The sequence below is a fragment of the Podarcis erhardii genome (genome assembly GCF_964252035.2).
Source record: "Podarcis erhardii genome assembly, chromosome: 3".
Taxonomy (NCBI): domain Eukaryota; kingdom Metazoa; phylum Chordata; class Lepidosauria; order Squamata; family Lacertidae; genus Podarcis; species Podarcis erhardii.
This window is the reverse complement of record NC_138507.1, coordinates 32451901-32479814: the sequence shown is the minus strand read 5'-3', so window position 1 is coordinate 32479814 and position 27914 is coordinate 32451901. Positions and strand designations below refer to the sequence as shown.

Below are 27914 nucleotides of genomic sequence, written 5' to 3'. Positions count from 1 at the left end.
CAGCTGGGCGGTGATTGGCTGGGATGAGGCTTTCAGAAACGTCTCTCCGTGGTGTGCGATGGGGATTGTAGTTCCCGGTAGCTGAGGGCCGTTTAAGCACACGGGGGCGTTGGGGGGAGGTGTCAAGTTGTACACCAGACCAACGATCTGGACTTTGTGTGTTTTCAGGCCTTTGGCTCTCCTCTTAAATTGAGTACCGTTCGTGACCTAAGCATGGTTTCCCACAAGCAAATCCCACGGGCCTCGGTAGCACTTCCTGGCCTGGTAAGTGGCGAAAGGAAGGCAGCCTAAGCGACAAGTGTTTGCCCATCTCCAGTTGCCTTCGCACCACCCGAGCTACTCCCGTTTTCTATAGAGGTGCAACCAGTGCTCCCCGCCCCCTAAAAATGTTTAGGGGTATACTCATTTTCCGACTCATGTTGAAATACTGCCCCTCAATGAGGTCAAACTTGGATTCACCAAATGTTTAAGGCGCTGTGCCGGATTTACATATAAGCTAAACAAGCTATAGCTTAGGGCCCCATTCTCTTGGGGGCCCCCAAAAAATTTAAAGGAAAAAGAAAACTGGATGTACATTTCCAAAATATAAGATAAAAAACAAATAAAACCTACATACAGCAAAAGTGTGTTGTGCTGTATTAGGTGCATAAATTACCATGTAGCATATATTCAACACAATAAACAGCAACAATTTGTTGTTGACAAAGGACAGCTGGACATATAAAGGGCCCCATTACCTTCAGTAGCTTGGGGCCTCATCAAACCTAAATTCAGCCCTGTTTAAGGGTATGCGTCCCCCCAGGAAAAAAGCACTGGGTGCAACTAAGGGGAAAGCTGGCTGGCTGCATGAGGAGCTGGTGACAAATTAGGATACAGCATCTGGGGAGACAGAGAGACCCAAATATATATTCCCTTTTTTAGCTTTTGGACTACATTCACAGAGAGACTGATAAGCTGAACTTCTCCCTCTTGACAAAAGAGAATTGCATTCATCTTTCGGTTTCTGTCTCAAGTTCTTTCCCATCGCTTTTGGCTGTTTGCTTCCAGCAATCCTCATAAGCAATGCTGTTAGGTTTAGATTGTCCACCCATTGTGTAGGTGGCCGTTTCCTTGGCCTTTTAACATTGTAGGTAGGGAATAGGAAAAAACTCTCTTGGGCTGCAGTGCTAAATATAATTATGTCTGGTTGGATGCAGTGGGGTTTAGTTCCAAGTAAGCATAGAATTGCACTGTCTAGCCTTCATCCTTTGCTGATACTAGGCCTAAAGTGCTCTGCCTAACAAGACAAGACTGAACTGAATGCCTGCTCATCCCTTGTTCTTCATCTTCCTCATTTTTATTACTTCTCCTGTGTTGAATTTCAGGTTATTCTTTGGGGCATGGGCCTATCATCTTTCCATGCTCTATGAAGAAGTCATACACATTAATGGCACCAGTGTTGTGCATAGTGATATATAAACAAACACTGTTTATGTTGTGCTTAGCTTCTACAATGATATGTATCAAAGCTCCAGCCTTCCTGTGCAATGCTGACCGATCCTACCACTGTTCCCTCAAAGCCTGCTGTGTTGGCTGATACATTGACAAGTTCGGCGTACCCAGTTGTTGCTGCATGTTTGAAAGCATGTCCAGGGGCCAAGCTTTGCTCATCTTAGGCTTGCATGCATTGAACTTGCTGCTTTTCCAGGAAATAGGACAAAAGTTGTGCTTGCCTAACTAAATGCCATACGGGGGAGCTGCTGAGTTGCTTTTACCAGGGAAAGCTCTTGGTTGTCCCTGCTCAGTGGCCGCGTTTTCCTTTTGTGTGTGTACAGTATGTTTTTCTCTTGGTGGGCGGAAAGCTTCCCCTTGCCCATCTGAGTGCGATGAATCTGCCTCTGCTCTGGTTTCCTTCTGATGGAAGAATCTACGGCTTCCACTAGCAGGGTTTGTACTGGCTATACAACTGTAGTTTTTAATCTTGCAGAAGCCTTATTTCCAGCAATTGCAGGACTTGCTTCTCCTTAAAGGGTGCATGTGAAGCTGACAGACTTCCTTTGGAGCACTGATGTCAATTTTGTGTGTCAGTCCCACAGACATGACAGCTTTGGGGGCTTCGGAAAACCAGGTTAATCCTCAGGTTTTTGTTTATTGTCCAAATTCCTGAGATCTTAGCCATCCCTCCATGTCTGACTAAGGAGTAAAATAAGAGTAAAAACTTCATTTGTTGCTTACATTTTGAATTGTTAAAAGATTACTTTTGCTACTATTTTGACATCTCAAGAAGAGGCCTAAAACTTGTCTGCTTGCAAGAATATTCTGATTCGGCCTATTATCTACTGTGGGAAAGGATGTAGAGACACTGATAGTTTTTTGTTTCTGTTTGTTCGTACTGTAGCCTTTTAGTGTGATTTGTTGGCAGTATTTTACTACAAATGCTTATTTTGTGATAACGGTGCATAAAAATTAAAAACTGATCTAAAAGCAACAACTATATAATGTAATCACTAATTTTCTCTTAAAGAACAGATTAAATGATAATAAAATCTGTTGTTGTTTTTTTAAAACTTTTTTCTCAAAAATAATTGGATAATACAGGTCACCAGCAAAGTTATATATTGGGCAGCCTCATCTGTAAGATATTCTAAGTTTAGTAAAAACCAAATAAAATATACAAAGCTGTCTCTTTATTTACAGTACATAAATCATACTATATTTAGTTGTAAATTTACATATTTTAATAGATATTCACTATTAATTAGGTAATGTAGGGGAAAGCATCAATTCAAAACCTTTAAATAGCATTTTTTCCTTGCGTATTTCAAGCATGATCTCTGAGAAGTCTAGAGGGTAGGTTACACAAGACAAGGCCTTTTTGGTTATCATTGCCCGTATACTGCTCACATTTAGCTGTTGCTGTGAATACTGAGATTTTTGTTTTATTCATTTCATTTATCTGCTGCCTTTCTGCCAAGGCACCTAAGGTAGTTTATAATTTACTGTACAATTGGGAGGAGAGGCAAGAGAAGGAGACCGTCTGGTTGGAGCAGACTGCTAATGTTGCCTTTGCCTGCCTCCCTCACATGCTGCTTCCTCCTTATTGAGCAGATGGTGTCTGTTGGCCCTTTGGGGGACAGGGAAGGGGCATGAATGTGACTATGTCATCCATTCATTTTCCACTACGAAACTCTCATTGTACTCACTATGGAAAACTGACTCTGTAACCTCAAATAACATTATTTTAAAGAATATCTCTAGAACATCTTCTTTGCCTATCTATCTGTCTGTCTATCTTGTAATTATGAGTACTGTGTTTTGTTTTGTGGTCACTTTCATTTATGTACCTAGTTTTCAGGTAGGAGTCACTTGAAAAACAAACAGGAGGTATCCTTCTGCATTTCTCCTGATTTCCCCCCAGTGCAAATTAATCATATTGTCTCTGATGGGATTGAGCTCTTTGTTTTGTTTTTCATTTGCATGACTTTTAACTGTGGGAATTGCCAGCAAAGTTCAGCTTTCTCATGGTTATCTACTATATATTTTGGAAAGTTGATTGTTTACCAGATTGCTATGCATTTGAACACATTTAGTTATTGTAACCAAGGTTTGCATAACGGTTCCTAAGATGAAGGAGCAGGCTTTCACCTGTGTTTGGATAAAATTGGACATGCATGTTGGTGGACTGAACATTTCAAAACTGTGCTGTTTTGAACCTCTGATTTCAAAACTGTTGGATACAAGACTGCTAGTATACTATATAGCAAGGGATGCGGGTGGCACTGGGATCTAAACCACTGAGCCTCCTGGGCTTGCCAATCGGATGGTCAGCGGTTCAAATCTGCTCAATGGTGATGAGCTCCTGTTGCTCTGCCCCAGCTTCTGCCAGCCTAGCAGTTTGAAAGCATACCAGTCCAAGTAGATAAATAGGTACCATTGTGACGGAAAGATAAATTGTGCTTCCATGTGCTCCGGCTTCCATCACAGTGTCCTGTTCCACCAGAAGCAGTTTAGTCATGTTGGCCACACGACCCGGAAAGCTGTCTGTGAACAAACGCCGGTTCCTTTGGCCTGAAAGCGAGATGAACACTGCACCCCATAATCGCCTTTGACTGGGCTTAACCGTCCAGGGATCCTTTGCCTTTTACCTTATGTAGCCATTTTCACTTTCAGATTTGCAAACCAGTTAACTTCAGAGTGGTTTGGCTGCGATCCCATTGAAACCTGCAGAAATTTTACACTCGTTTTGAGCACTTAGACTCAGAAGCCTCATTTGAACAATAGGTCTTATTTTCATGAAAATCAATAAACCTAGGACCAGGGATTGAGTCCTATATTTTTCATGTTATACACCAAACAAGAAACGTTCCTTTTGTATCCTTACCACTGACTTTGCTTTTGCTTGCTACCTTGATGCTCAGCTCTTGCTGCAGGGTGGGGTTAGAATTAAAATACTAAAATGTCTCCATTACGGCTTTCAAAATGAGTGCTTTTAGACATTAACACGATTAATTTCCATTTGCCAAGATGCTATTTGACATTTCTGAAGCAGGGTCCATTACATTAAAATGACAAAAGCTTTCTTGGAAAATTAAGAATAATTAAGACCAGGGGATAACTATGTACCTTACCAAGAGTCCTATGTCTGTGCAAAGTGATATATATGTAGTGTGGCCCTCTATCCATGTGTGTGGCAGAACTCCAGGTGTGCATTGCTGGACCAAAAGAATTCCCGCCTGGGTAGCATAGGGAGGATATGAATTTTGTTCTCTGTACATAGAATCAGATGGTCACTTATCATGCAGCAGACACTTTAAACCACTTCCCTACCTCCTTCCCGCTTATGGTTCCAACTGTGCAGAGAGTCAGTCTGTAGCCTCTGGCCATGAATTTAGCATATCACACAATTAGGCACAAACATCACATAACGAATGAACACGCTCCACGGTTTCATCAACTAAAGCAGAATCAAAAAGCAGTGAGTGATAGCTCTGTTAAGAACCATTTTGAACACACAGTTTCATAACAAAAGCTCCTTTCCAAAGAAAAATGACAATGCGGGGTGTTTTTTAAAAGAGCTTCTTCCTTAAAGATGAAGAGCAGGGAACAAAAATACTTGGATTAAAAAATATATATTAAAAGATTTATTTGCTTGTGATCTTTGACCTGTGGTGAATGTTTGTCGTCAATAAAATATATTCATTGTGGCAACTAAATAAATATGTTGAAAATTTATTAACATCTTATGAAACGTTTGAGAAGAAAATCTACTGTGCTCTGAGTCAGCGACCCATTGCTAATCTTTTAATAATGAAGGCTGACATAGGGTTCCTTGTGGCTACAGGAAAACAAACACTGTGGTGCATGAATTTTCCAAGTGCTCCCCCCCCCGCACTGTTTTTTTTTTTAAAAAAAAAACCCAACAACAACTATGGAGGTATCATTTGAATATGATAAGATTATATTTAGCCTTCCTGTAAGTAAGCTGACCTAATCATAAAGAAAATGATTGACAGATGGTAGACAAGAGGGAATAATGAGTCTCTTTTTCATCTCTCTTCTGAATCTGAGACAGGGGCAGCTGGTCTTGTTGATAATCCTAAACCTTCTGGAATCAGAGTAATCATTGGTCTGTGTTATGCTGGGATAACATTGTCCATTTATGTCTTGCATCTGTCTGGTCTATCCATCTAAATATGATTTTGACAATAAGAAATTATTATAAATTAAAGTGCATTATTTTATCAGAATTGACAGGACTATGTCTTTGTCATTAACAAACTTTCTCTTGAATTCATTCTTCCAGTTCATATTTTTGTGCCTATAATATTGTCAGTTTCTGGTGCTAGTATAAATTGCATTAAGTAGTTCATGTGGGCCATCTTATCAGTAGAGCACACCACACCCTCATTTGATCCCCTGTTTTCAGGCAAACCAGGAAAAACACAGATAATGATTATGAGCCACATTGCAGGGAAATGAGAATATCCAGACATTTTGGGCTTGGAAAATGGTTAGCATTTCCCTGTATTTTTACAGACGCAAAGCCAATCCCTGAAAATATGAGCCCGGACAACATTCACACTGTTCCAGATGCTTTGTGTTTGTGCTGCCACCAGAAAAACTTCACTCTGAGAGGAAATGCAGCTGTGGAAAACAACATCCTAGGGACTGAAATGAGTTTGCATTCTGGAGGATCTCCATCATGAATAGATATACAACTATTAAACAGCTGGGAGATGGGACTTACGGTTCTGTTCTCCTGGGAAGAAGTATTGAATCAGGGGAGCTGATCGCCATTAAGAGGTAAGAGGCTCACATATGTTGTTGTACAACTTCAGCATTAACTCTTTGGAGACACCGTGCAGCTTAAATAGTAGGTGACTACAAGTTGACAACGTGTTTGAAGATTGTGGAATCCAACTTTGCTGGCTTTGAAACTGGGCCTGATCCATTGGATGGGGGAGTCCGAAGCAGTGTGATGTGGTACAAATATCAGCATGTTTGATAGGCCACAACCAGGGATCTGTGTTTGTTGCTCTTCAGCAGACCTGTAGGACTTGGTATTGAGTTAAACTGCAGCTTCTTGTGGCTAGGTCATGCCTGCTGAAATCTCTGAAGTTACTGGAATTTTGTGATGGAGTTATTCTACCCTTAATAGCTTCTCATCTCACTGCAATGAAATAAATTATGGGAAAAGATAATTTTACAGAATATTTTGTGCAAAATATGTTCAATTATCCACATTCAGCTTTTCAGTGCAGAATTTGGTTGCCTAGGTGCAAGTTTATTTAGCACAGAATATAGAAACCCGTGGCTGTAACCAACCAGTATGTTACAATCACATCTGTCCAGCTGACCAGATGGCTTGTGATGGGATTTTGACTCCCATGTCAATGTGGATGTGTTGTCTGTGCATGTATTGTTTATGTACAGCTTGCAGTATTTCACAATGTACTTGTTCAGAACCACAATAACAGATGAATAGCCCGGAGAAAAATAGCAGCAATGCATTTGTATTGGGAAGGTTGGCATCAAATTCATCCACAATTCATGCACTGCAGATTAATGTACTGTGCAAGCAGGAAGCTTTGTCTTCACATTGAGCTAGTTTCAGTGTTTTGCCACATACTTTTTGCCCAAATGTTATTTAATTTCCTGATCCTCAGCTTTAGTTGGATCACAAGTACTTTTTTAAAAATGTCCTGGCTCTATGCATGTTTTGATGGGCAGAGATGACTAGAATTGCAGGCGTGTTCCAAATATAATGCTAGCCACAATCCAGCTATTTTTTGGTTTGTTTTAGGGTAGAAGATTGTAAACAACTGCACATGAACTAGTAGAAGGCATCATATAGTTAGAATATGTTTAGTAGCCGTAGTTTAGGTTGAGGTTTGCTTTGAAATATTTTTTGAACTGCTGCCAGAATGCCTTGTTTCAGCACAAATCAGCAATTTCTCTGGCATTTTTCTACTAGAGAGGGGGGGGGGTTTCTGATTTTTCCCCTTCATTGAGAAAAAGAGAATATTCCATATTTTTTCTTGTGCTAGAGGGAGAGAAGGAGCCACTGACCCAGTTATATTTATGGCTTTGGGAGTATGTGACACTTACATCACCATAAGGATTGCCTGATCATCATTTCACAGGGTTGTTTGAATAAGATGCTGTTCTTTCAAGTCTCATTTTGATTGAGCAGCAGTGGGAAACCTGTGACCCTCAAGATGTTGATGAATTACCACCATCCCTTACCATTGGTCATGCTGGAGTCCAACCACATTGAGGGGGGCACAGGTTCCCAGACTCTGTGCTAAAGGGTGTTTGGCTTATTTTCCAGCTAAAAGTGAAAATCTGTGGATAAGGAGAACATTGTGCTTGTATTAAATGAATTTATCCAGTAGTTGCATTTGGTGATGGGCAGTGCTGAGGAGATGGTACAGTATATTTGTATACATGTTATAGAACTAAAGTATCATATAAGAAAACACAAACACTTTAGACAAAATCTCCAGATCTCCAGAATGTGGAATGGACAGGATCATCATATCAAACCCTTTACCCTGCAGATAAAACAGCCAAGACCTCAAGATATCCCCTTACGCTGAAAACCTCAATATAAATTGTGGTATAAAACAATGCTTATTTGGGGGGGGGGATGACAACAATAAACTTTAAGAAATAGGGTTGTGTGTTTTTATAAAAATGCAGCAAGCTGACCTTAATCACATGCAAAGAAGAATACCATGTTCTCATTTTGCGTAATTCTACTTCTGCAAGTCAGGAGTGGCAAGGAGCTATGCCTCAATGATCTTATCAGAGGTTTGCATGCTGACTTTTAAACCTCTTTAAAGCCAAAAGTAGCAAAAATACAGATTAATTAATAAAACAAACAAAAACGAATGTGCTGGCCTGACATATGGGTGGAGTGCCAAAGAGCTACCATTTAGACCTGTGCACAGTGGGATTTTTTTTTTTCTCCCACCACCACCATATATGTTTTAAAAATCCTCTTAGTATTGTAAATGTGTTTCCATGTGACAGTGGCAGCGTTCAAGAAGCACAAGCCCAAAGACCTTGTTGGGCATGCAGAACTAGGGTGGTTGTTGGATCCCAGCCATAAAAGAAGCACAGCTCTGAGTGCTGTGAGCTTCCATTTATTCCTTCAGGGACCTAGAACATGAGTAGTATCAGATTGTGATACAGTGGTACCTCGGGTTACAGACGCTTCAGGTTACAGATGCTTCAGGTTACAGACTCCGCTAACCCAGAAATAGTACCTCGGGTTAAGAACTTTGCTTCAGGATGAGAACAGAAATTGTGTGGTGGCAGCGCGGCGGCAGTGGGAGGCCCCATTAGCTAAAGTGGTACCTCAGGTTAAGAACAGTTTCAGGTTAAGAATGGACCTCTGGAATGAATTATGTTCTTAACCCGAGGTACCACTGTACTGACTTCCTTACTTTGTGCTTCACAGGATGAAGAGAAAATTCTACTCCTGGGAAGAGTGTATGAATCTTCGAGAAGTTAAGGTGCGTAAATCCGAAATTTGCACTGGATTCCTTCAGCTTTGGGTAGAGCTGTGGTTGAAAGTCCGTGGTCAGATGCTGTCTTGGGCAGCATTGTACATTCCTCCAGGGAACTGGAGTGCCTCTCGGCTGAAGAACGGATTGTGCCAATGTGCCCACTATCAGCATTCATCTTTACAAGGCCAGAGGAACATTGGTCATATCTGACTCTAAGAGTCTGAGCACTTTTTAACAGCCAGGCGCTTAAATTTAGCAGTATCTCAATTTATGTTTCTGGGACAAGCGTTCATTGTCATTTATCTTAAAGCCCTGTTTCAACAGTGTCTTTAATTGTCTTATCTTGCATTCCCAGTCCTTGAAGAAACTCAACCATGCCAATGTAGTGAAACTGAAAGAAGTTATCAGAGAAAATGATAATCTGTACTTTGTGTTTGAATACATGAAGGAGAACCTTTATCAGTTAATGAAAGAAAGGTATGTTGATCCCCCCCCCCAAAAAAAGAAACCCCACCATCCAGTATAACTAACCAAAACCATGAACTACTATTCACCAAGCACTATAACTATGCAACCGTAATTCATGGTAGCGAAATCACATCAAGAACATTATAAGCATGATAATTAGGTTTTTGAACTGAGATTGCTCAGCTCCCACTTTCTTGTCTTGGAGGTCCTTGACTGGCAACTGGTGATAAGTAGGCCATGATCCAGTGACAATGCCTGGAAGGACCAAGGATGGGGACAGGAAACGCTGCCTGAATAATCCTGGCACCACATGTATAGCATGTAATTTTGTTCTGGTACTCCTAGACTTGAATGGTTTTATTGTGAGAATATTTTAAAAGCTGATTCTGAGAGCTGCTTGGCGCTGTGAAGTAGAATTTTGAGCAGAGCAATCCGAAAGGGGGGAGGAACAGGAGGACGAATCAAAGGCAGACAAGGTGCCAGATCTGATTAAGACTGAAGGCAATGATGGGTCACTTTTCCTTTTCCGATTCCCCATCAGCATTGCAATCTGCTACAACAACAAAAATCCCTTCCCATTGCTATCAATGGGAGAGAAAATAAATATGCTAGTTCCAGGTGTGGCATACTTTTCTCCTCAAACTGGGAGTGTGTTAGAGGAAGGGGAGGCCATTAGATCCAGTGGAGCCCACCCATATCCACTCCTGGCATGCTCGTTTTTGCCTTCTCTGCCATTGCAGCAGCGGTGGTGGAGGAAGAACCACAGATCTTTCCATGGGTGCAATGAGGATGCCTGCTTCTTGGGCAGAACACCTCTGCCTGCAGATCTCCTGCTCTGTGCACTGTGGCACCCAGAACGTCCTCCTCCAATAAGGGATATATAAACACATGCTTATTACTGCTTGTATAACTGTATCCATTCTAGCCTTCGACTGTATCTCCAGTAAATAAAGAAGTACAGCTAAGAACTCCCTTGTGTGAACATAAATCCCCCTCCTATACTTTTACCTTACAGGAACAAATTATTTCCCGAATCTACTGTCAGGAATATTATGTATCAGATTCTTCAAGGACTTGCATTCATACACAAACACGGTAAGACCTGACTAAAGGCCAAATTGGATGAGTATCTGTGACTGTATTGATGGCATGGTAGGAAGTGATATTAACAAATACTTAAGAAATATTTGAGCAGGCACCAAAGGTTTTTTGTTTCCGTTCAGGAAGGTAAACATGACTTGTCGAGAGTGGTATGAGTGAGGCTGAAAACACACTCTTCTCCAGTGTGTTCCAAAAAGGCTAATGTTCGTTAAACAAAATATATTTATTGTAGAATTATACCATTTATTGCAATTCCTAATTAAGGCTGCAGCTGGAAACATCCTTACTGTTGGGGTGTAGCCCCCACTCAAGTCAACAGGACTTGCCTTTGGGTAAACATGCAACAAGACTGAGCTGCACAAAATGTATCTGTAAAGCCTGGTTATTTGAATGAACAGTTCTATTGTTAAACTGACCTCCTACCCCTGTTAGAGGATTATGGGTTGATCATGGGATGTCATCCCAGGCAGGAGCTACAGGGTTCAAGGAAAGCTGCCAAGACTGTTTTGCTGCAAAAGAAGACAGAAAGTTGTGTGGCCAGATGCCGTCTCTGAAGCCAACGCAGACCACAGTAGTTCTGTGCAATTCTGGCAATAATAATACTGACCTTGTATTGCATCGTGTTGTTAAGTCACTTTGAGACCTTTGTTTGTATAGTGATAAATGCAACTGTTAGTACTGTTAGTAATAATACAGTTGCACAGTTTACTGATATATTTGAAATGTCTTGAACATTTGCACAGTAGTAATGCTAGGTGTGATTATCGTTGTTTTCTTCATGTTTAGTGATAGTGGGTGTGAAAGAGAAATTATTACCTTTCACACTTTTTTTTTTTAAAGAAAGAAAAGATATTTTACCTGGTCAGATCTTCACCTCAAAATATAAAGCAGTATTAGAGGAGAACATTTTGTGGTTCATAATAGCTCAGTTTACTCTCTTGGCAACTTCTCTTAATAAAGTGTTATAATGGCGGCAATGAAAGGAGATGGGGTCAGATATTATGTAACCGGAGTGAGGGCTTGTTATTTCCTGAATAAACTCATTCCTTGTAACGTCCAATGCACTGCAGTTTCAGAAACATGAAACAGTTTCATAAAGTGAAAACGAAGTGGATGATTTGATAGAATGGCTTTGTCTAATTAATTGTTGTTGTGTTAACTAGATTGTAAAGCAATTCAAGTGTGCGTTGATAGCTCTTTTTGGACTGTGCCACTTGGTTTGACCCTTTCCTGTGGCATGGAAGAGTTTTTAATGCTTTATTAATGAATTTCTAGCAGGAGGTCTTTTGAGCAGGGGCCTGACCTCAGATTCTGTTTGCTGTGCCAGGAATCAGCCCTGGAAGATTAAGTAATACTAAAATAAAGAACCTCATAGCATATGCAGAGTACACTGAGTCACCTTTGCCAGCTGCCACATTTTGGGGTTAGGAAACAGACCATCCAAACACGCCTGAGCTTTAGCACCCCTTTCTCAAAATTAACCACTGATTATTAGGGTTTCCAGATCTTTATATCCCCCGCCCCAGCTCCAACATTCTATGCCTTTAACTGCTTTTGCTCTGTGTACATGAGCAAATTATAGCATTTGAGTGATTCCCCAACTATAAGTCAGAGTGGACCCACTGAAATAAATTAATTTAAGTATCTCAATTTCAATGGGTTTGCTCTGTGTATGATTAACATTGACTATCACCCTTTATCTCCATGCCGTAAAAAGCTTCCATCTACTGCTCGCAAGCAGTTTTCTTCCACTGTTTGAAGAGGAGTGGGAAAGCCAGATATTTTTTTTCCGGTCAGTCGACAAGCCTGCTAGTAACTAACCACGCAAACATGCACAATGAAATGAAAATGTGGGCGGCAGAACAGACTGACTAATGTTTGTTTTCATAACTACAGGGTTTTTCCATAGGGACTTGAAACCTGAAAACCTCCTTTGCATGGGACCGGAACTTGTGAAGATAGCAGACTTTGGCCTTGCACGGGAAATCAGATCCAGACCTCCCTACACAGATTACGTATCCACAAGATGGTAAACACTTGAGTACATATGCCTTAAGCTGTGTTCACGTTACTCATGCTCAGAGTAGATCAAATGAAATTAATGAACACTACTCATTTAGGTCTATTAATGTCAATGGGTCTACACTGAGTAGGCTATGGCTGTGTATGTGGTGTTAAAGATTACTTCTATTCCACTCTGATTGTGATTTTGGGAATAATTAAGAGCTGTCTGACGCTAACAACTTTTCAGTGCCAGGTTAAGACTTTCCTCTTTAGCCAGGCATTCAACGGAATTTGAGTTCAATGCTTTATGTTACTGCCAATTTGGATTACTGATAAATTCACCCACACTCCTGGAAGCTGGTATTTCAAGTTTTAAGTTACTGGTTTTATTGCTCACATTTTGATGGCAGTGGTTTCTAACAATTTTGGACGCTTTAAAACTTGATTGTAAGTTTTCATGTTGGGGACACATTTTCAATTTTCAACAGTAATTCAGTTATACTAGCAAGATGGAGGTAAACTAACCCCTTTACAGCCCTGGGAAGAGCATGGGGTAAGGTAAAAGGTAGGTAAAGGACCCCTGGACAGTTAAGTCCAGCCAAAGGCGACTATGGGATGTGGTGCTCATCTTGCTTTTCAGGCCGAGGGAGCCGGCATTTGTCCATAGACAGCTTTCCAGGTCATGTGGCCAGCATGACTAAACTGCTTCTGGCACAACTGAACACTGTGTTGGAAGCCAGAGTGCACAGAAACACTGTTTACTTTCCCACCACAGCAATACCTATTTATCTACTTGCACTGGTATGTTTTCGAACTGCTAGGTTCGCAGGGGCTGGGACAAAGCAACGAGAGCTCAGCCCGTCATGCGGATTCAAACTGCCGACCTTCCGACTGGCAAGCCCAAAAGGCTATGGGGTTTTAGACTGCAGGACCACCCGTATGCAACACACCTACACATTGCAACCAGCACACTAGTGTGTCACAACACACAGTTTGGAAAGCTCTGGCCTAGAGAATGTCCTGCGTTAGGTGATTTACAAATAAAATAAATAACAATTGCACGGCACCTCACAACTTTGATTATAGTTTAGAACTTCAAGGGTTAATTATCCCTGCAAGACAGAGGATATATTGGGGAAGATCTAAGCCCAAGACAGGACAAGCAACCCTTGAATAAAATTGCTTCAGCTTCTTACCTTGAGAGATGCTCAGGGAGGGAGGTTGGGTTGGGAAGCATTTTAGAGGCTCTTGTTTCCATGCTGGCAGAGAGAAAGGGACCTTTTGCAATTGCTGTCCAGTGCAAATGTACTAGTCTGGTGTAAGGTTCTGCTTGGCATATTTTGTAAATGAACTCTGCTGTGTTTCCCCCTCGCTTTTGGCTTTCAGGTACAGAGCTCCTGAAGTGCTTTTGAGATCCACTAACTATAGTTCTCCCATTGATATCTGGGCTGTTGGTTGTATCATGGCAGAGGTTTACACACTCCGGCCGCTCTTCCCAGGAGCTAGCGAAATTGATACTATTTTCAAGATTTGCCAAGTGCTGGGGACGCCAAAAAAGGTAACTGTGAGCCTGTCTTCAGTGCACATGAAGGAGTATAACTCTCTGAATATGTTCTGTTCTCCCCTCCCCGCTACTACTCGACTTCTTTTCTGCTATTGACACTGGATAGCTGATTGCTAAGATGTCTCCAGTTTTATACAGTCTCCATAGAGAAAATTGCAACTTGTACTAAAAAGGAGACATTGTATGGGATGGTGGGGAGCAAAGGGAAGAAAAATGTGCTGCCTTGGAATTAATTCCAGTGGAATTCAGCATGCGTGAGAGGAAGCTGTGACCGCTCAAACTTTAGGAGAGCATTCTTCATATGCTTGGAGTCATTCTTTATTGTTGAATTGCTGTCCATAAGAATTCTATGCCAGGAACTGGCTGACATTGCTGTGCCTTGGTGCTGCAAAAGAGAACACACATTGCTTAAATGGTGTACAAGCATATAGTGCATATTGATATGAGAAAGAAAGATACAATAAAGGTACAATAAATGCAGTAGAATAACAGAAACAAAATGCCTGACAACGGTCTACCTATTGAGTGGCCTGGCCAAAATATGGTGGTGATCAGCTAACCTAGGACTGCCTTACTCTACCCTGTCATTGCCTTCACTTCACCCTCCAGCTTTCTAGTCATGAGTTAGGACTCCCTGGTCTTCTCACATGCTCTTGATTCTCTGGGATCACTTCAGCCTCTTACCTGCCCCTTCAAATGTGTGAGCTGATCCGCTTGCTTCAATTATCCCAGAATCAGTTCATTAGTCAGCCAGACCTTAATGCAATGTTGGAAACGTTGCTTATGAGGGCATGAGGGTGGCATCTTGAGCAAGGCTGCACCAGCTACATGGGTATTCATATCCTGACCAGGCATGCTTCCGTCCTTTTCAGAATGACTGGCCCGAAGGCTACCAGCTTGCCGGCACCATGAATTTCCGCTGGCCTCAGTGCGTCCCAAACAACCTGAAGACCCTCATCCCTAACGCAAGCAGCGAGTCAATACAGCTCATGAGAGACATGTTGCAGTGGGACCCCAAAAAGCGGCCAACGGCAAGCCAGGTTTGCTCTTCTTTCATGAATATGTCTTTACAACTCTCTGCCTTGCTGACAGCTCACTCAGAGGAACAGAGGAACTTTCAAAGGTTACATGGAGGAGTGAGTTCAAAACATGTGTTGCAGGCTGTTGGTTCTGACCACTATTTCCCACCTCCAGTCCCAACTCAGTGGAATATTTTTCTGATTCAGGGAAGTCTCAAGTCTCTTCACCCACTGCTGACACAGCTCTGCTTTTCTCTATTTCTTATTGCAGTTTCTAACTCTATACCTTGCTTTGTTTCTTCTATGCATTCCCATCCTTGCTATTCAGAAAAGGAGCACATGGAATTGGATTTGTGTTCACATCAGCACCTCTTAAAAACTGCAACAGGGCGGACAGCTTTATCTGATCCTTTATTCTTTTTCAGTGGAAATAAAGCAGTGAGAACAAAACTCATACTTTGAGAATAAAGGCTGCCTGGCACTAATTGATTAACATGCACTACTAATTGGTTTAATCAAAGGGCCCTAATAAAGTGAGATGTTGTCTATTATGTTTATGATTTCTTACCTGTACTTCACCATAAGGTCCCAGGGCAGGTTACAGCAATTTAAAAAACTGTTAAAAATAAATTGCGGTCACTGGAATAGCGTGCATCCTGAAAAAAACATTTCTCAGGTGTCAAATGCCATGGTAAAAAGGTAGCCCAATACGAGTTATGCCAGAGAGAAGTCTCTGGGCATACAGACTGTGTGGGGAGGGTTGTGCACAACACCATAATTTTTTTAAAAAATTAAAATTTTGCACCCAGACATTCCAGATTTTGCCTATAATTTGTAAATTGTGCAGATTAAACACATTATGCAAACTGCAAAATTGTTTGTGGCATGGATGAGTTGCTTTTCATTTTTGCATAAATCTGGTTTTGTTGTGGAGGGGGAGAAGGAGGGTTGTAGAACATGGAAGACCAACCCATTTCCCTTCTGAGATTTCAACAGGCTTATATTTGTAGCACTAAGAAACCTACTTTTATAAAAAATGAAAGCAGCAACTACTAGAAAGTTGAATTTTGCATGTGCTATCATATTTTGGGTCTTCCTTGCCCTTAGGTGGTATTGTGGCATGCACAGAGCCCTAGATATTGGGACTGAGAAACTGCCTGTTTCTGCTTGCTTGACTCTCCTTGTTTAAAAAATTTCTCTCCCTTGACTTTTAGGCTCTTCGATATCCTTACTTCCAGGTTGGCCAATTACTGGGCACCTCTCGCTCTACTCAGGAGCTGGGAAAGCAACAGAGAGACCTTCCTGATAAAGCACAAGTCCACATGAAACCCATTCCACCAGCACAGCCTCCTCCTAAAGCACAAGTTCGTCTTTCCTTCAGACCATTCCAGCAGAACCAGCCCTCCCACTCCCTGATATACCCCTACAAGACAGACACCACCGTGAGTGACCATTTAAGAGAAGACAAGCCTAGCCAGGTGGCTTTACCAGAAATTCACAATAAGATTCCTCAGCAGGTAAGACACAGTCTTGGATGAGATGTCTGCCTTTCTAAAATGTGGACATTATCTCACTCTTGTATTTTAAATAGGATTGGCTGTGTGATTTTAAGTGCAAATGCAAAAACAGATTTCTACATTTCTTTTTTGTTTCTGGATGCTAGGAGCTTGTTCGTGTTGAGCTGATCTTTCCACAGTTGCTCTCAACACAGAGGCTACATAATGTTGCATGAATGCCGCAGCCTCTCCCATCTATTCTGCGTTAGTCTTGGGAACTCTTGACTTGGTCTCCAGTGAATTGGAAATCAAGAGTTCCTTAGTGTAGAGCAGTCAGGTGGGGCAGACCTTGGCTCTACTGATACATGGGGAATGTTTATTGAAATATGCCTGTTAGGAAGGATCCAAACTTCTACTCATTTGAACATCTGGGTACTGATGGTTATACATGATCTTCTTGGGGAGGAAGTATGGTACAACCATCAAGTGAAGTTGGAGGTCTCCCCATTTGGATGATGCGTGCAGACCCAACTTCTCAAGATACATGCTACACCTTGCTCTGAGCAGGCAGTTATGTCTCTCCTGCCCATGGTGAGGCAGTAAGCCATGGGCTTCCATGGCTTTCAATTGGCTACAGGAGCTTCCTGCAGCCAATCAGAAGCCACACTGTGATTTCCGAATGTTTTGGAAGTTGAACGGACTTCCAGAACAGATTCCGTTCGACTTCCAAGGTATGACTGTAATGGGGATTTATTTATTTGGCAGAAACCGTAGAAGAGAAAATGAAAGTGAGTGGAGGCGAGTGAGACCAGATTTTGGCAGTAAAATCACAGCCCTGTAGCCCATTCTCTGCCCACTGGAAGCACTTCCAATATTTATTTTGCTCATACCGCAGTTCTGATCTTCACATGCTTTTCTGTTTTCTTATTTTCCTCCCGCAATGTCAGAAAGCAGACATTGGAACAGAGAAGACAAATGGGGAAATTAAACCAAAGAACCGTCGTAGATGGGGTCACATTCCCGGGACACTAAAAGACTCTGAGGATTGGGAAGACCTGGAAGATGGAGGTGTTAACTCTTCACTTGCCAGAAAGGAGCTTAAAAACAAAGGGCAGAGTGATGAAGCTCTTTGTAGGCAAGTTACTGGCCTTATTTTTCTTTATTTTTCCATAGAAGTATTTATGTACTGCTGTATCATACATACTGCTGTATCCTGCAGTATAAACATGGCTGGTTGATTTTGGTTTCAGATTTGAAAGTATCCTGGATCTCAAGCCGTCAGCTTGCTTAGGAACTGGGAACAGCGCCCCTTCCTATCTTCGGCAGGACACACCAACGTTGCAAGTTTCTGCAGCCAAACAACATTACTTGAAACATTCTAGGTATTTACCTGGTTAGTAAAAATAAATATTTACTATGACGCTTCGTAAAATATGATAACTCACTTTTGACGTCAAAACAAAATAAAAAAATTTTTCTTTCCAGTAGCACCTTAAAGACCAACTGAGTTAGTTCTAGGTATGAGCTTTCGTGTGCATGCACACTTCTTCAGATACACTGAAACAGAAGTCACCGGACCTTTCTATATAGTGAGAAGGTGGGGAGGGGTATTACTCAGAAGGGTGGTGGGAATGGGTGATTGGCAGATAGCTGCGATGAGCCTGTTGACGACTCTTAACGACTGCAATAGGTCTAACAGGAAAAAGCAAGGGGTGAGTCCTTCAGCTCTCTATATTGGACAAACAGGCCAAACCTTACGCCAAAGAATAAACGGACATAAATCCGACATCAGGAACCACAAGACAGAGAAACCAGTAGGAGAACACTTCAATCTCCCAGGACATTCTATACAAGATCTCAAAGTAGCTGTTCTATTACAAAGGAATTTCAGAAATAGACTGGAAAGAGAAGCTGCTGAATTGCAACTTATCACCAAACTTAAAACTATGGAGAGACCCGGTTTGAACAAAGACATTGGATTCTTATCTCATTATACATGACAAAGCCATTTTTCACCTTCTCACCCCTTGCTTTTTCCTGTTAGACCTATTGCAGTCGTTAAGAGTCGTCAACAGGCTCATCGCAGCTATCTGCCAATCACCCATTCCCACCACCCTTCTGAGTAATACCCCTCCCCACCTTCTCACTATATAGAAAGGTCCGGTGACTTCTGTTTCAGTGTATCTGAAGAAGTGTGCATGCACACGAAAGCTCATACCTAGAACTAACTCAGTTGGTCTTTAAGGTGCTACTGGAAAGAAAAAAAAATTTATTTTGTTTTGACCATGGCAGACCAACACGGCTACCTATCTGTCACTTTTGACGTGAGTGAGTAACCTCTAGTCCCAGACGTCCTACTGCTTATTAGCTGCAATCCTAACCACACTTACAGGGACTTTAGTGGGATTTACATCCCAGTAGATATGTTTTGTTTTCATTAAGCCATTTCCCTTAAATTTGCTACAAAATGCATTTTTGCAAACTTTATATTTAGCAACAAAAAATGTTTCGGAATCTATTTTATTACTGACTGTTGATTAGGTGTTGATCAAACTGTCTCGAGTTTATGATTGGTTGTAAAATAATGTTACATTTGTATACCATCCTTCCTGTAAGTTGCTCAGAGAGCGTTTTATTTGTGTTTTAGCTTCAAACAGTCCTGTGAAGTAAGCTGAACTGTGGCTTAGTGAATTGCTCAAGGCCATATACTGAGTTTCATTGCCTGGCATAGGTTTGTCCCCGAGTTTCTCAATATCCAAACCCATTATGTATTGCAGCTGGTTCTTTTCTGGTCTCTCACTAGAACATGCTCAGCTTACATTCTACGTGGACAGCAACCACAATCTAATGCCCTTCACATTTAGGCATGTTTAACCTAATTGTGTGGAATATCTATGAAATTAACATACAAAAGCAAGGTATAATACAACCCCAAAGCGCTTGTCATCAATGGGCAACTGACGAGCGAGATATGTATATAAATAAATGTATTCCTGCTGCATTTTTACAGTGTCTTTCTTCTTATTCTAGGAATAAGCACAAGAAATAATTTAGTCTCCAGTTCAAGCAAAGATTCCATCCCGTCCAATCCATGGTCCAGTTCTAATTTACCTGGAAAGACATCGGTGGTGGCAGGAGGGATCACCAGGCTGAACTCCAGTAAGGAAAAGAAAAATTGTCTTCTTCTTTTTTAGTTCTACCTACTTTGACCTGTTTGCTGACTGCATTTTGTGATAGTGATCCAGTGTTTGATGTATTGACATCCTTGGCTGCTGGGTATTTACTGCACAAGACAGACAAAACAGGGTAAAGTGGCTGTGATCCTAAGTTTATTCACAGCTTTGATCCATGCACATTTACTTGGAAGTAAGTCCCGCTGAGTTGAGTGACATTTCTTCCCTAATACTTCTGCATAAATTAAAGTAAATTCCTGCTGGTTTTACACTGAAGATCATGACATCATATACATAAAATATCAGATTTTTTTTCAAAGATAAATGTCTCTGAAGAATCAATTCAGACACTTAGGGCTCATCCACACTTCCCACTGCTTTCCCCTGAGGAAAACCTCTCTTTAGTGCTCAGTGAGAGCAAATGGCAATCCAGGTTTTCTCTGGATTGACATTTGCTCTGATTTAGCACTAAGCAGTGGGTTTTCCCTGGAGCAGGGCAAGATGGAAACTGCTGGGACCTGTGCCTAGAAAGTGTGGGTCAAGGAGAAAGCCACTTGGACTCTATGCACAGGACAAGTAGAAGTGTGGCGCAGTGCTGGCACAGTTTCAACTCTTTCTGGTGACAGTACCATCTTATCACAGAAAAGGAAGCTATCACATCACATGGGGTGGGACTTTAAGACAATAACTGGATTAAGCATTGGCTGGATTATTAACTGGAATATATATATATATATATATATGAAAATAACTGGATTAATTTTTTTAAGGAAAAAATAAAGGTTGTTTGTGGTTGTTTGTGAAATTTTGTACTGGCCTACTGCATTGACCTCCAATTTTCTTTCAGGCAACACAGGAGCCAGTGGGTTAAGGGGTGCTTACATCCCTTCATTTCTGAAGAAAGAAGTTGGCTCTGCTGGCCAGAGGGTTCAGTTAGCGCCAATTATTGATGCATCATCTTCAGACCCATCTCGTAAGCTCTTTCTGTTTCTGAAAATGGTGCTGGGGTGCACAGCAAGAATGCCACTGCACTGCAAAATGAGGGTGCTTCATCTGTGACTATCTGCAGTCCGCACCTGCCTGGGCTTCAGCCTTTATCTTGTTCGTATGACCATGGCTGCATGCACACCCGACATTGAAAGCGCGTGCACACACACATATCCCCAAAATGCTGGGAACTGAAGTTTGGGAAGGCTGCTGGGAATTGTAGCTTTGTGAAGGGTAAACTACAGTTCCCAATGCTTCTTTGGGGTCATGCTTTAAATGTATGGTGTGCATACAAAGCGCAAGAGGGGCAATTATTGAACCAGCTTTCCCACTGTGGATTAAAGAGTAACTCCAGAAAGATAGGCATGCTTTCTGGGATGCTTCCCATGTTTTGTTTTGCAGTACCCAGTCAGATACTCACACACTGGGACTTCCCCTTCCTCTTCTCTTCCTGCTTCCCTCCCCCCCCCCCAAAAAAAAATCTGCTCCAGAAAGTCCTCCAACACTCTGGAGCCGATTTTGAGAATATACAGAAAGCTGCAGGGGAGATCAGATGAAGGGGAAGTTCCATGGCAACCGAGGGACAGGGCCTGTAGTTGCTAATATTGCAAATCTAATCTTTTTTCAGTAGTTGAAATGGCTGATACAAAAGAGCCACTGTTTGTCCGAATACCAGCAGACTGAATTTCGTCTAGGACTACAGACCCTGTTTGTTCTGCAGTTGTATACCTCTCACACAAGAATTCAGTGTCCTAAGGATTTTGGCATTATTATTATTATTATTATTATTATTATTATTATTATTATTATTTCCCCTGGCAATCATATTTCTAGACCTTGTGATGGCAACAATGTTGGACTATAACTCCCATCATCCCTGATAATTGGCCATGCTGGTTAGGGCAGATGGGAGCTGAAGTCCAATAAAATCTAGAGGGCACCATGTTGGCTACCTCTAGCACAGACAGTACTTGGTTAAACTTTAGGATTCAACAATGTAAGAAGGGAATTGAGAGTATCTCAAAGCTCTGTGTTCCTACCCACAACTAGTGGTAGCAGAAAATAAGCCATTTCAGTAAAAAAACAACCTAAAATACTCCTTTCTTTGGCCCTTGACAGAACCTAGAGCAGTAGCTCAAAAACACCGTAACTTATTATTCCAGTGAATAATCTTTGTCCTGTTTTATTTTTCATATGTGAAGTGAGAGAGCAGGTCTTACGGTATTTTAGTTGACTTCTTCAGAAGCATTCAACTAAGATAGTTTAAAAGCATCTGCATAGAAAGTTGTGGATTGGATTCTGCGTGCTAGTTAAAGTATATTATTTTTTTAAAAAAAGAATAGTTCTGCTTATCAAATTGGTGTACAGTGGTACCTTGGTTTAAGAACAGCTTAGTTTATGAACAACTTGGATTAAGAACGCTGCAAACCCACAAGTAGGTGTTTTGGTTTGTGAACTTTGCCTTGGAAGCAGAGCATGTTTCACTTCCTATTGAGTGTGTTCTATTTGTAAATTGAGTCCCCCGCTGCTGTGGGAAAGCACGCCTTGGTTTAAGAATGCTTTGGTTTAAGAACGGACTTCCGGAATGGATTAAATTTGTAAACCAAGGTACCACTGTATTCATTCATATTCAGATTTGGTGACAATGGTTTGGATCCACAAAAGTTTCCGTTAATGGAAGGGTCAAGTGGAGCCTTCTGCAATCACAATTTTTTCTTGATTCTCCACATCTCTCACACTACTCTGGACAGCCTCCTAACTTCTCAGAGCAAGGGAGCACAGGAGCTCTGAATCACCCCTCCCATTTGAAATTCTCTAAGGATCCTTTGGTCAAAGTCACCAGATTCTGTATCTGAATTTAACCCCTGATCCGTTCTCTCCTTTCACACTTCCTCTCTTTTTCCTTTGTAGAATACACTTCTCTGAAGTCTGTCAGACCTCATATAGGGAGGCCGTCGTTTAACATACCTATGAAAAGCACACCAGGGCTGCTGCCCCACCCACCTCCAGTTCAACCAGTCCATGGACGAATTGACTGGTCTTCAAAATATGGCGCTCACCATTGAACTCTTGAGCTGCAGTATACGTTCCACGAACAGTGACCAATGATAAGACTGTCTCCAGCAATATTTTATACGCTGGCAATTCGGTCGATCGTTTTTTTGTATGACCAAGAAATTTCAAGACCGTCGAAGAGGGTTTATTTTTAGTTGTATGTATTTGAAAGCAAATCTTGGACCTTTTTTCTATCATTTTTATTATGTGATTGGGCAATTATTTTCATAGAACCAATACACATTTGTATATCAGGTTTAGTATTGTGGGTCCCTTGCTTTATTTGGCATTTTTATATGATGAACTTGTAACTTTTTTAAAGAAAACTATTTTTCCTTTTTTGGGCCTTTTTTATATAAGTGAATAAATGTAGCAGATTGAAGCAGTATTTAATATAAATATGGTGCAGGTAGACATAAGGGCATTTACCAAATACTTTATAAAGTTAAATTTTCAACCTGGTATGTTGGAAAAATAACCTGTTAAGCTTAGTATCCAGAGCCGCCTTTCAGCTTCATAATTCAGCAGCCACAGTCGTGTTACTGGTCTCGTCTTAGCTGTAGTAAATCATAAAAACAACTGGGGCATGAACTCCTTGTTCTTCATGTGACTGAGAATTGTTACAGCTAGTTGATCAGCAAGATAGAATAGTAAAGCTTTTCCTTCAGGCTGCAGATAAGAGTTTTGTATGTTCTGAACAAACCTGAAAAACCAAATCCTTGCATATAAAACATGAATTTGGCAGGTGAAAAGATCCAGCCTATTTTTCCAGTGTTCATTTGTTCCCTACATACAGCTCATATTGGTTTGGTCCAGGATTAGCTTCTCACTGCTGACTATGTAAACTGGAAAAGGGAAAGACTTGTGACAGCAGGAAATTAACTTGACCACATGCTTCTTCATTCTAGCCTCTTTCCACAATGCAAACTAAACCATCTACAGATGGAGTCATCCTTCAGTGGGAAGCAATATGGTTTGCAAGTGTAGCAAGGCCCTTGGATAATATTTAAAGCAATATTAAATATGACAAAGCTGGTTCGTAGAGTAATATAAATGGAGTATTAAGATAAATACCAGCAGCAAAGTTAAAATATTTTTTTTTTATATTCCACACAGCCTACATTTCATTTTTATGGCTTGCCTTTTTGGAAATGCAGCTTAGCGACTTCTTTTACAGGGTTGACAAAATTTATCCTTTATATAATTTGAGGTTTACATTAAGAAATGAGTTGACATGCATATTTATATACTGTAATTTTAGGATCGAGTTCCAGCCATTCTAGAATGGCCAGATTTTAGCAGATGTCAGTAAGCCAGAATTTTTAAGATTGAAGCTATACAGCAGAACATGGTATAGAAAATGGCAGATTCAAACCTATGCATTGTTTTTAAATGAAAACAAAGAGTTGAAAAAGTTTTAAGGAGACTGCCCTGCTTGGCAAGTGTTCAGCTGAAATGATACATCATTTTTGAAATTGAGGTGGGAGGAATGGGGATTAAGATTTCAGCTCACAGAAAAGGCTCTTTCTCAGGGAGAAATAATTACCCAAAGCCAGTAGATGGGTGTTTCTGTCTAGGCAGTTTTTGAGTATAGAATGAGCATCTTTTCTACGTCTTTGTTGCCAATCTGTGGTAGGAATCACGCTGTGTCTTGAGCCATATTCTGCCATTGCACCTTCTCCGTCATCCATGAGGGCAGGAGATGCAAGTAGGCATGCTAAAATTGTGTGTCAACACCTTCCCATTCTGATGATCGGCTGACAAGCCGAAGGAAAGTCCCATTTCTTTTTGCATTGTGGTGTCTGGCCACTCCTTCACTAAAATACAAACAATTTTACTTCAAGCATTTCCACACAGCCAGCGAAAGAGGTGGGCAGATAACAGAAATGCAGAGGGAAATTGAAAGCAGAGCTGTGGATGATTCTCTCACAGAAAACATAGGGTGGAGTTGGCAATCAAACAGCTAGGTTGGCAACAAAGGTGTTGTCAGTTTTTTTAAAAAGCGTAACAGCTGCATTGTTCTTTAATGCATGGATGTGAGACCTACAGCCCTTCAGATGTGGCAGGACTCCAGTTCCCACCAACCCCTGCCAGCATGGCCAGTGGTCAGTGATGGTGTAACATGCATTCCCAGGTTGCCTACCTCTGCTCTAACCTGTCACAGGCAACATCCCAACTCCATAACTTTTGGGAAACCAGCATTTTTTTTCTCCAGAAGGTAATAGGATATGAACTCATCACTTGCCTTCAGCTGAACAGTTGCTATCTCCCTACCCCAAAATAACAGCATTTGGGGGTTATCTCACCAGCTGTTTCATTTCCCCTATTCCATTTGTTATTGAGGGAAAGTCCGTACGTAGTTTTGGTTTCTGCAACCATGGAAACACAAGATAGCAGCTATTTCCCTCTCTCCTGTACATGAGCTATATTTGACCAGTATTTCCTATTTGTAGTAAAGCACAAAATGGACCAAGAAATCATTATACTTTCTTATCAGAGCCCACACAAAACCTTGCTCTGTTTCATTGCAGTCCTCGGTGATTGCTATATGAGACAGATGAATTTGGAAGGAGATAAATTTGACCCATTTTTAATTCTGCAGTGACAATGCAATTTTCAAAATTCATTTATCAATGAGATAACTATAACCTGTTAAATCAATTTACTACTGACATGGTATTTGTAAATCCTCTGTTGTGGTATTTGTATATTCTTTGGTTCCTGCTTCAGGGACTGGGACAAACAGAAACATACTTTTGCTTTTATACTGTTTAGAAAAATATGTTGAGGGTACCCTCCAATGGAAAGCAAAATTGCCAGTATTTAATGGAGGATTATTTCATTTGGAACTTTTTTTAAAGAAGGACACTAGAGTTACTAATTATTAAATGGTTTAGCTTATATTTAATTTTGCTAATATGTTTTCCTTATTAAGCTGCAGTTCTCACCACAAGTACTAAGGAGCGAACCCCACCGGCATTTACTTTTCAATAACTGCTTAGGCTGTAATCCTATTGGCTCTCTTACCTGAAAGTCCTTTCAGTTCAGTACATGTATAGGATGTTCAGGCATGTAAAGGATTGCAATGTAAGAATCATGATTGATAATAGCCCAGAAATGAGCACTGCAACCCCAGAGTCATCCGCGGCTGGACCTAACAGTCAGGGGTCCCTTTACCTTTACTATTGTCTGATTGCTTAACTCTGCAGTCCTGTACAAAATTACCTGGTAGTAAGGACCACTGGTCCAATTCAGTGGATCTTACTTCTGAGTAAGCACATATAACATTGTACTGCAAGTTTAACAGATAAGTCTGGAGCAGTTTACAGTGACACAACTGTCACTGAATTCATATGGAGCACCTCTGCTTGAAGTACATTTTCATGAATTCTTACGCTTATAATTTGAATTGACAACATAATTCCCTGGAGAGCAATAAAATGGCCTTATTTCCACTTCTCCTTGGTTTGTGTCACAAAAAATGATAAAAACCACAAGATCTTACCCCGAGATCTGACCAAAAGCAACATCTCTGCCAAATATGCCACATGTTAAATGTTTTCACTTAGCAATGTTTGTGACGCCTCTTCATGTTTGAACCATTTGTCTTGCATGCTATAGAGTAGCTGGTGGTGCGAAGAGCATGAAAGACACTTTATTCTGAAGTAAGATACACCTGTTCCATTTCTGTACTACAGGTTTGTTTTAAATCTTCTGCACTTAAATGAATGGGCACCTCGACCTCCTTAAATTTGTTTTTCTTCAAGTGATTAAGGCTGCAATCCTAAACCTGCTTGAAGAGTAAACGTACAGTTTCCTACATTCAACAGCACTACACTGGCTTATAAAGTTGTTGAGGTTTATAAAAACCGGTTATTGGTTTATATTTGTGATGATTAGTCAATAATGTATCAGTGTTGAATAGCTCCACTCTACTCACACGGTGACTCTAGCACAGTTTGTGGATCACTACAGCCAAGGAACGCTTTAGTAAAAACACAAAACACTGTGTGTCTTGTAGCCAAGGAAAAATATGTATGGAGAATAAGTACAAAGTTAAATGTGAGTCAACGGGTATAATTGGGTATTGAAAACCTAACATGTTTTCTACTTAGGAGTCTTTTGTGGGGGTTTTTAAACAAATGCTTGTTTCCTTTTGTGTCATGAGAGGCTTCTTCCCGAAATAAAGTGTTTCAGAAAATCATGTTTTTTGAGTAGTGTTGAATAATCCCTGCATTCAGTGAAATTTGGTTGTGCCCAGTGCTTTTTGCCAGCTGAATGTAGCACCTCTTAGGTGGGTGCCATGGTCATTCTAAGGGAAGGAGGGAGATGTTCATGGTGAGTTATTTTTCTAGAAAAATACCACTGGTTATGTCCTCTAGTGTTCAGTGCCTTTCCTCTTCTACCTTTACACATTCGGAAACTAGTAAAAGACACAAATATTTAGCCAACGTTCAACTCTTAATGGCACCATTGAGACTATTAAATAATAAAATAATAATCAGGATAGCACTCAAGGTTCACCAGTTCACCTCTCACCAGCTTGTACCACAGTCATGTTCTACATTCAGCATGCAGCTGACATTGTAGTATAATAATAATAATAATAATATATTTCCCCAGCCACTCTGGGCGGCTCCCAACAGAATATTAAAAACACGATAAAACATCAATCAAAAATACTTCTCTAAACAGAGCTGCCTTCAGCTGTTTTCTATAAGTCAGATCGTTGTTTATTTCCTTGACATTTGATGGGAGGGCGTTCCACAGGGCAGGTGCCACTACCAAGAAGGCCTTCTGCCTGGTTCCCTGTAACTTCGCTTCTCGCAGTGAGGGAACCGCCAGAAGGCCCTCAAAGGAGGACCTCAGTGTCCGGGTAGAACGATGGGGGTGGAGATGCCCCTTCAGTATAAGCTCTCCCCAAGCAATTGGGATGAATCCTCAGTAAGTAGGCTGTTGGGAACAGATCTGTGAAAAAATACTCATCCCAGCGACTTTGGCTAAGAAGAAGAAAGTTCCTAGTCCCACCCATAGTTGTCAGCTTTCAGATTTGA

General features: G+C 41.0%; 1 protein-coding gene across 2 annotated transcripts; it reads left to right on the top strand.

The window, feature by feature from the left end:
- The first annotated feature begins 103 nt into the window (after positions 1-103).
- CILK1 (ciliogenesis associated kinase 1) lies at positions 104-27064 on the top strand. 2 transcript variants are annotated; one of them, XM_081857086.1, is made up of 14 exons: positions 104-264; positions 6016-6282; positions 8945-8999; positions 9349-9470; positions 10477-10556; positions 12459-12591; positions 13953-14124; positions 15003-15170; positions 16364-16666; positions 17593-17780; positions 17896-18038; positions 19676-19804; positions 20666-20791; positions 22717-27064. In XM_081857086.1, the coding sequence occupies exons 2-14, from the start codon at positions 6182-6184 to the stop codon at positions 22869-22871; spliced, it is 1875 nt and encodes a 624-aa protein (XP_081713212.1). In that variant the 5' UTR covers positions 104-264; positions 6016-6181; the 3' UTR covers positions 22872-27064. The 2 variants fall into 2 exon arrangements, with proteins under 2 accessions (XP_081713212.1, XP_081713211.1); XM_081857085.1 differs by lacking the exon at positions 104-264 and adding an exon at positions 827-1926.
- Positions 27065-27914: the final 850 nt, after the last annotated feature.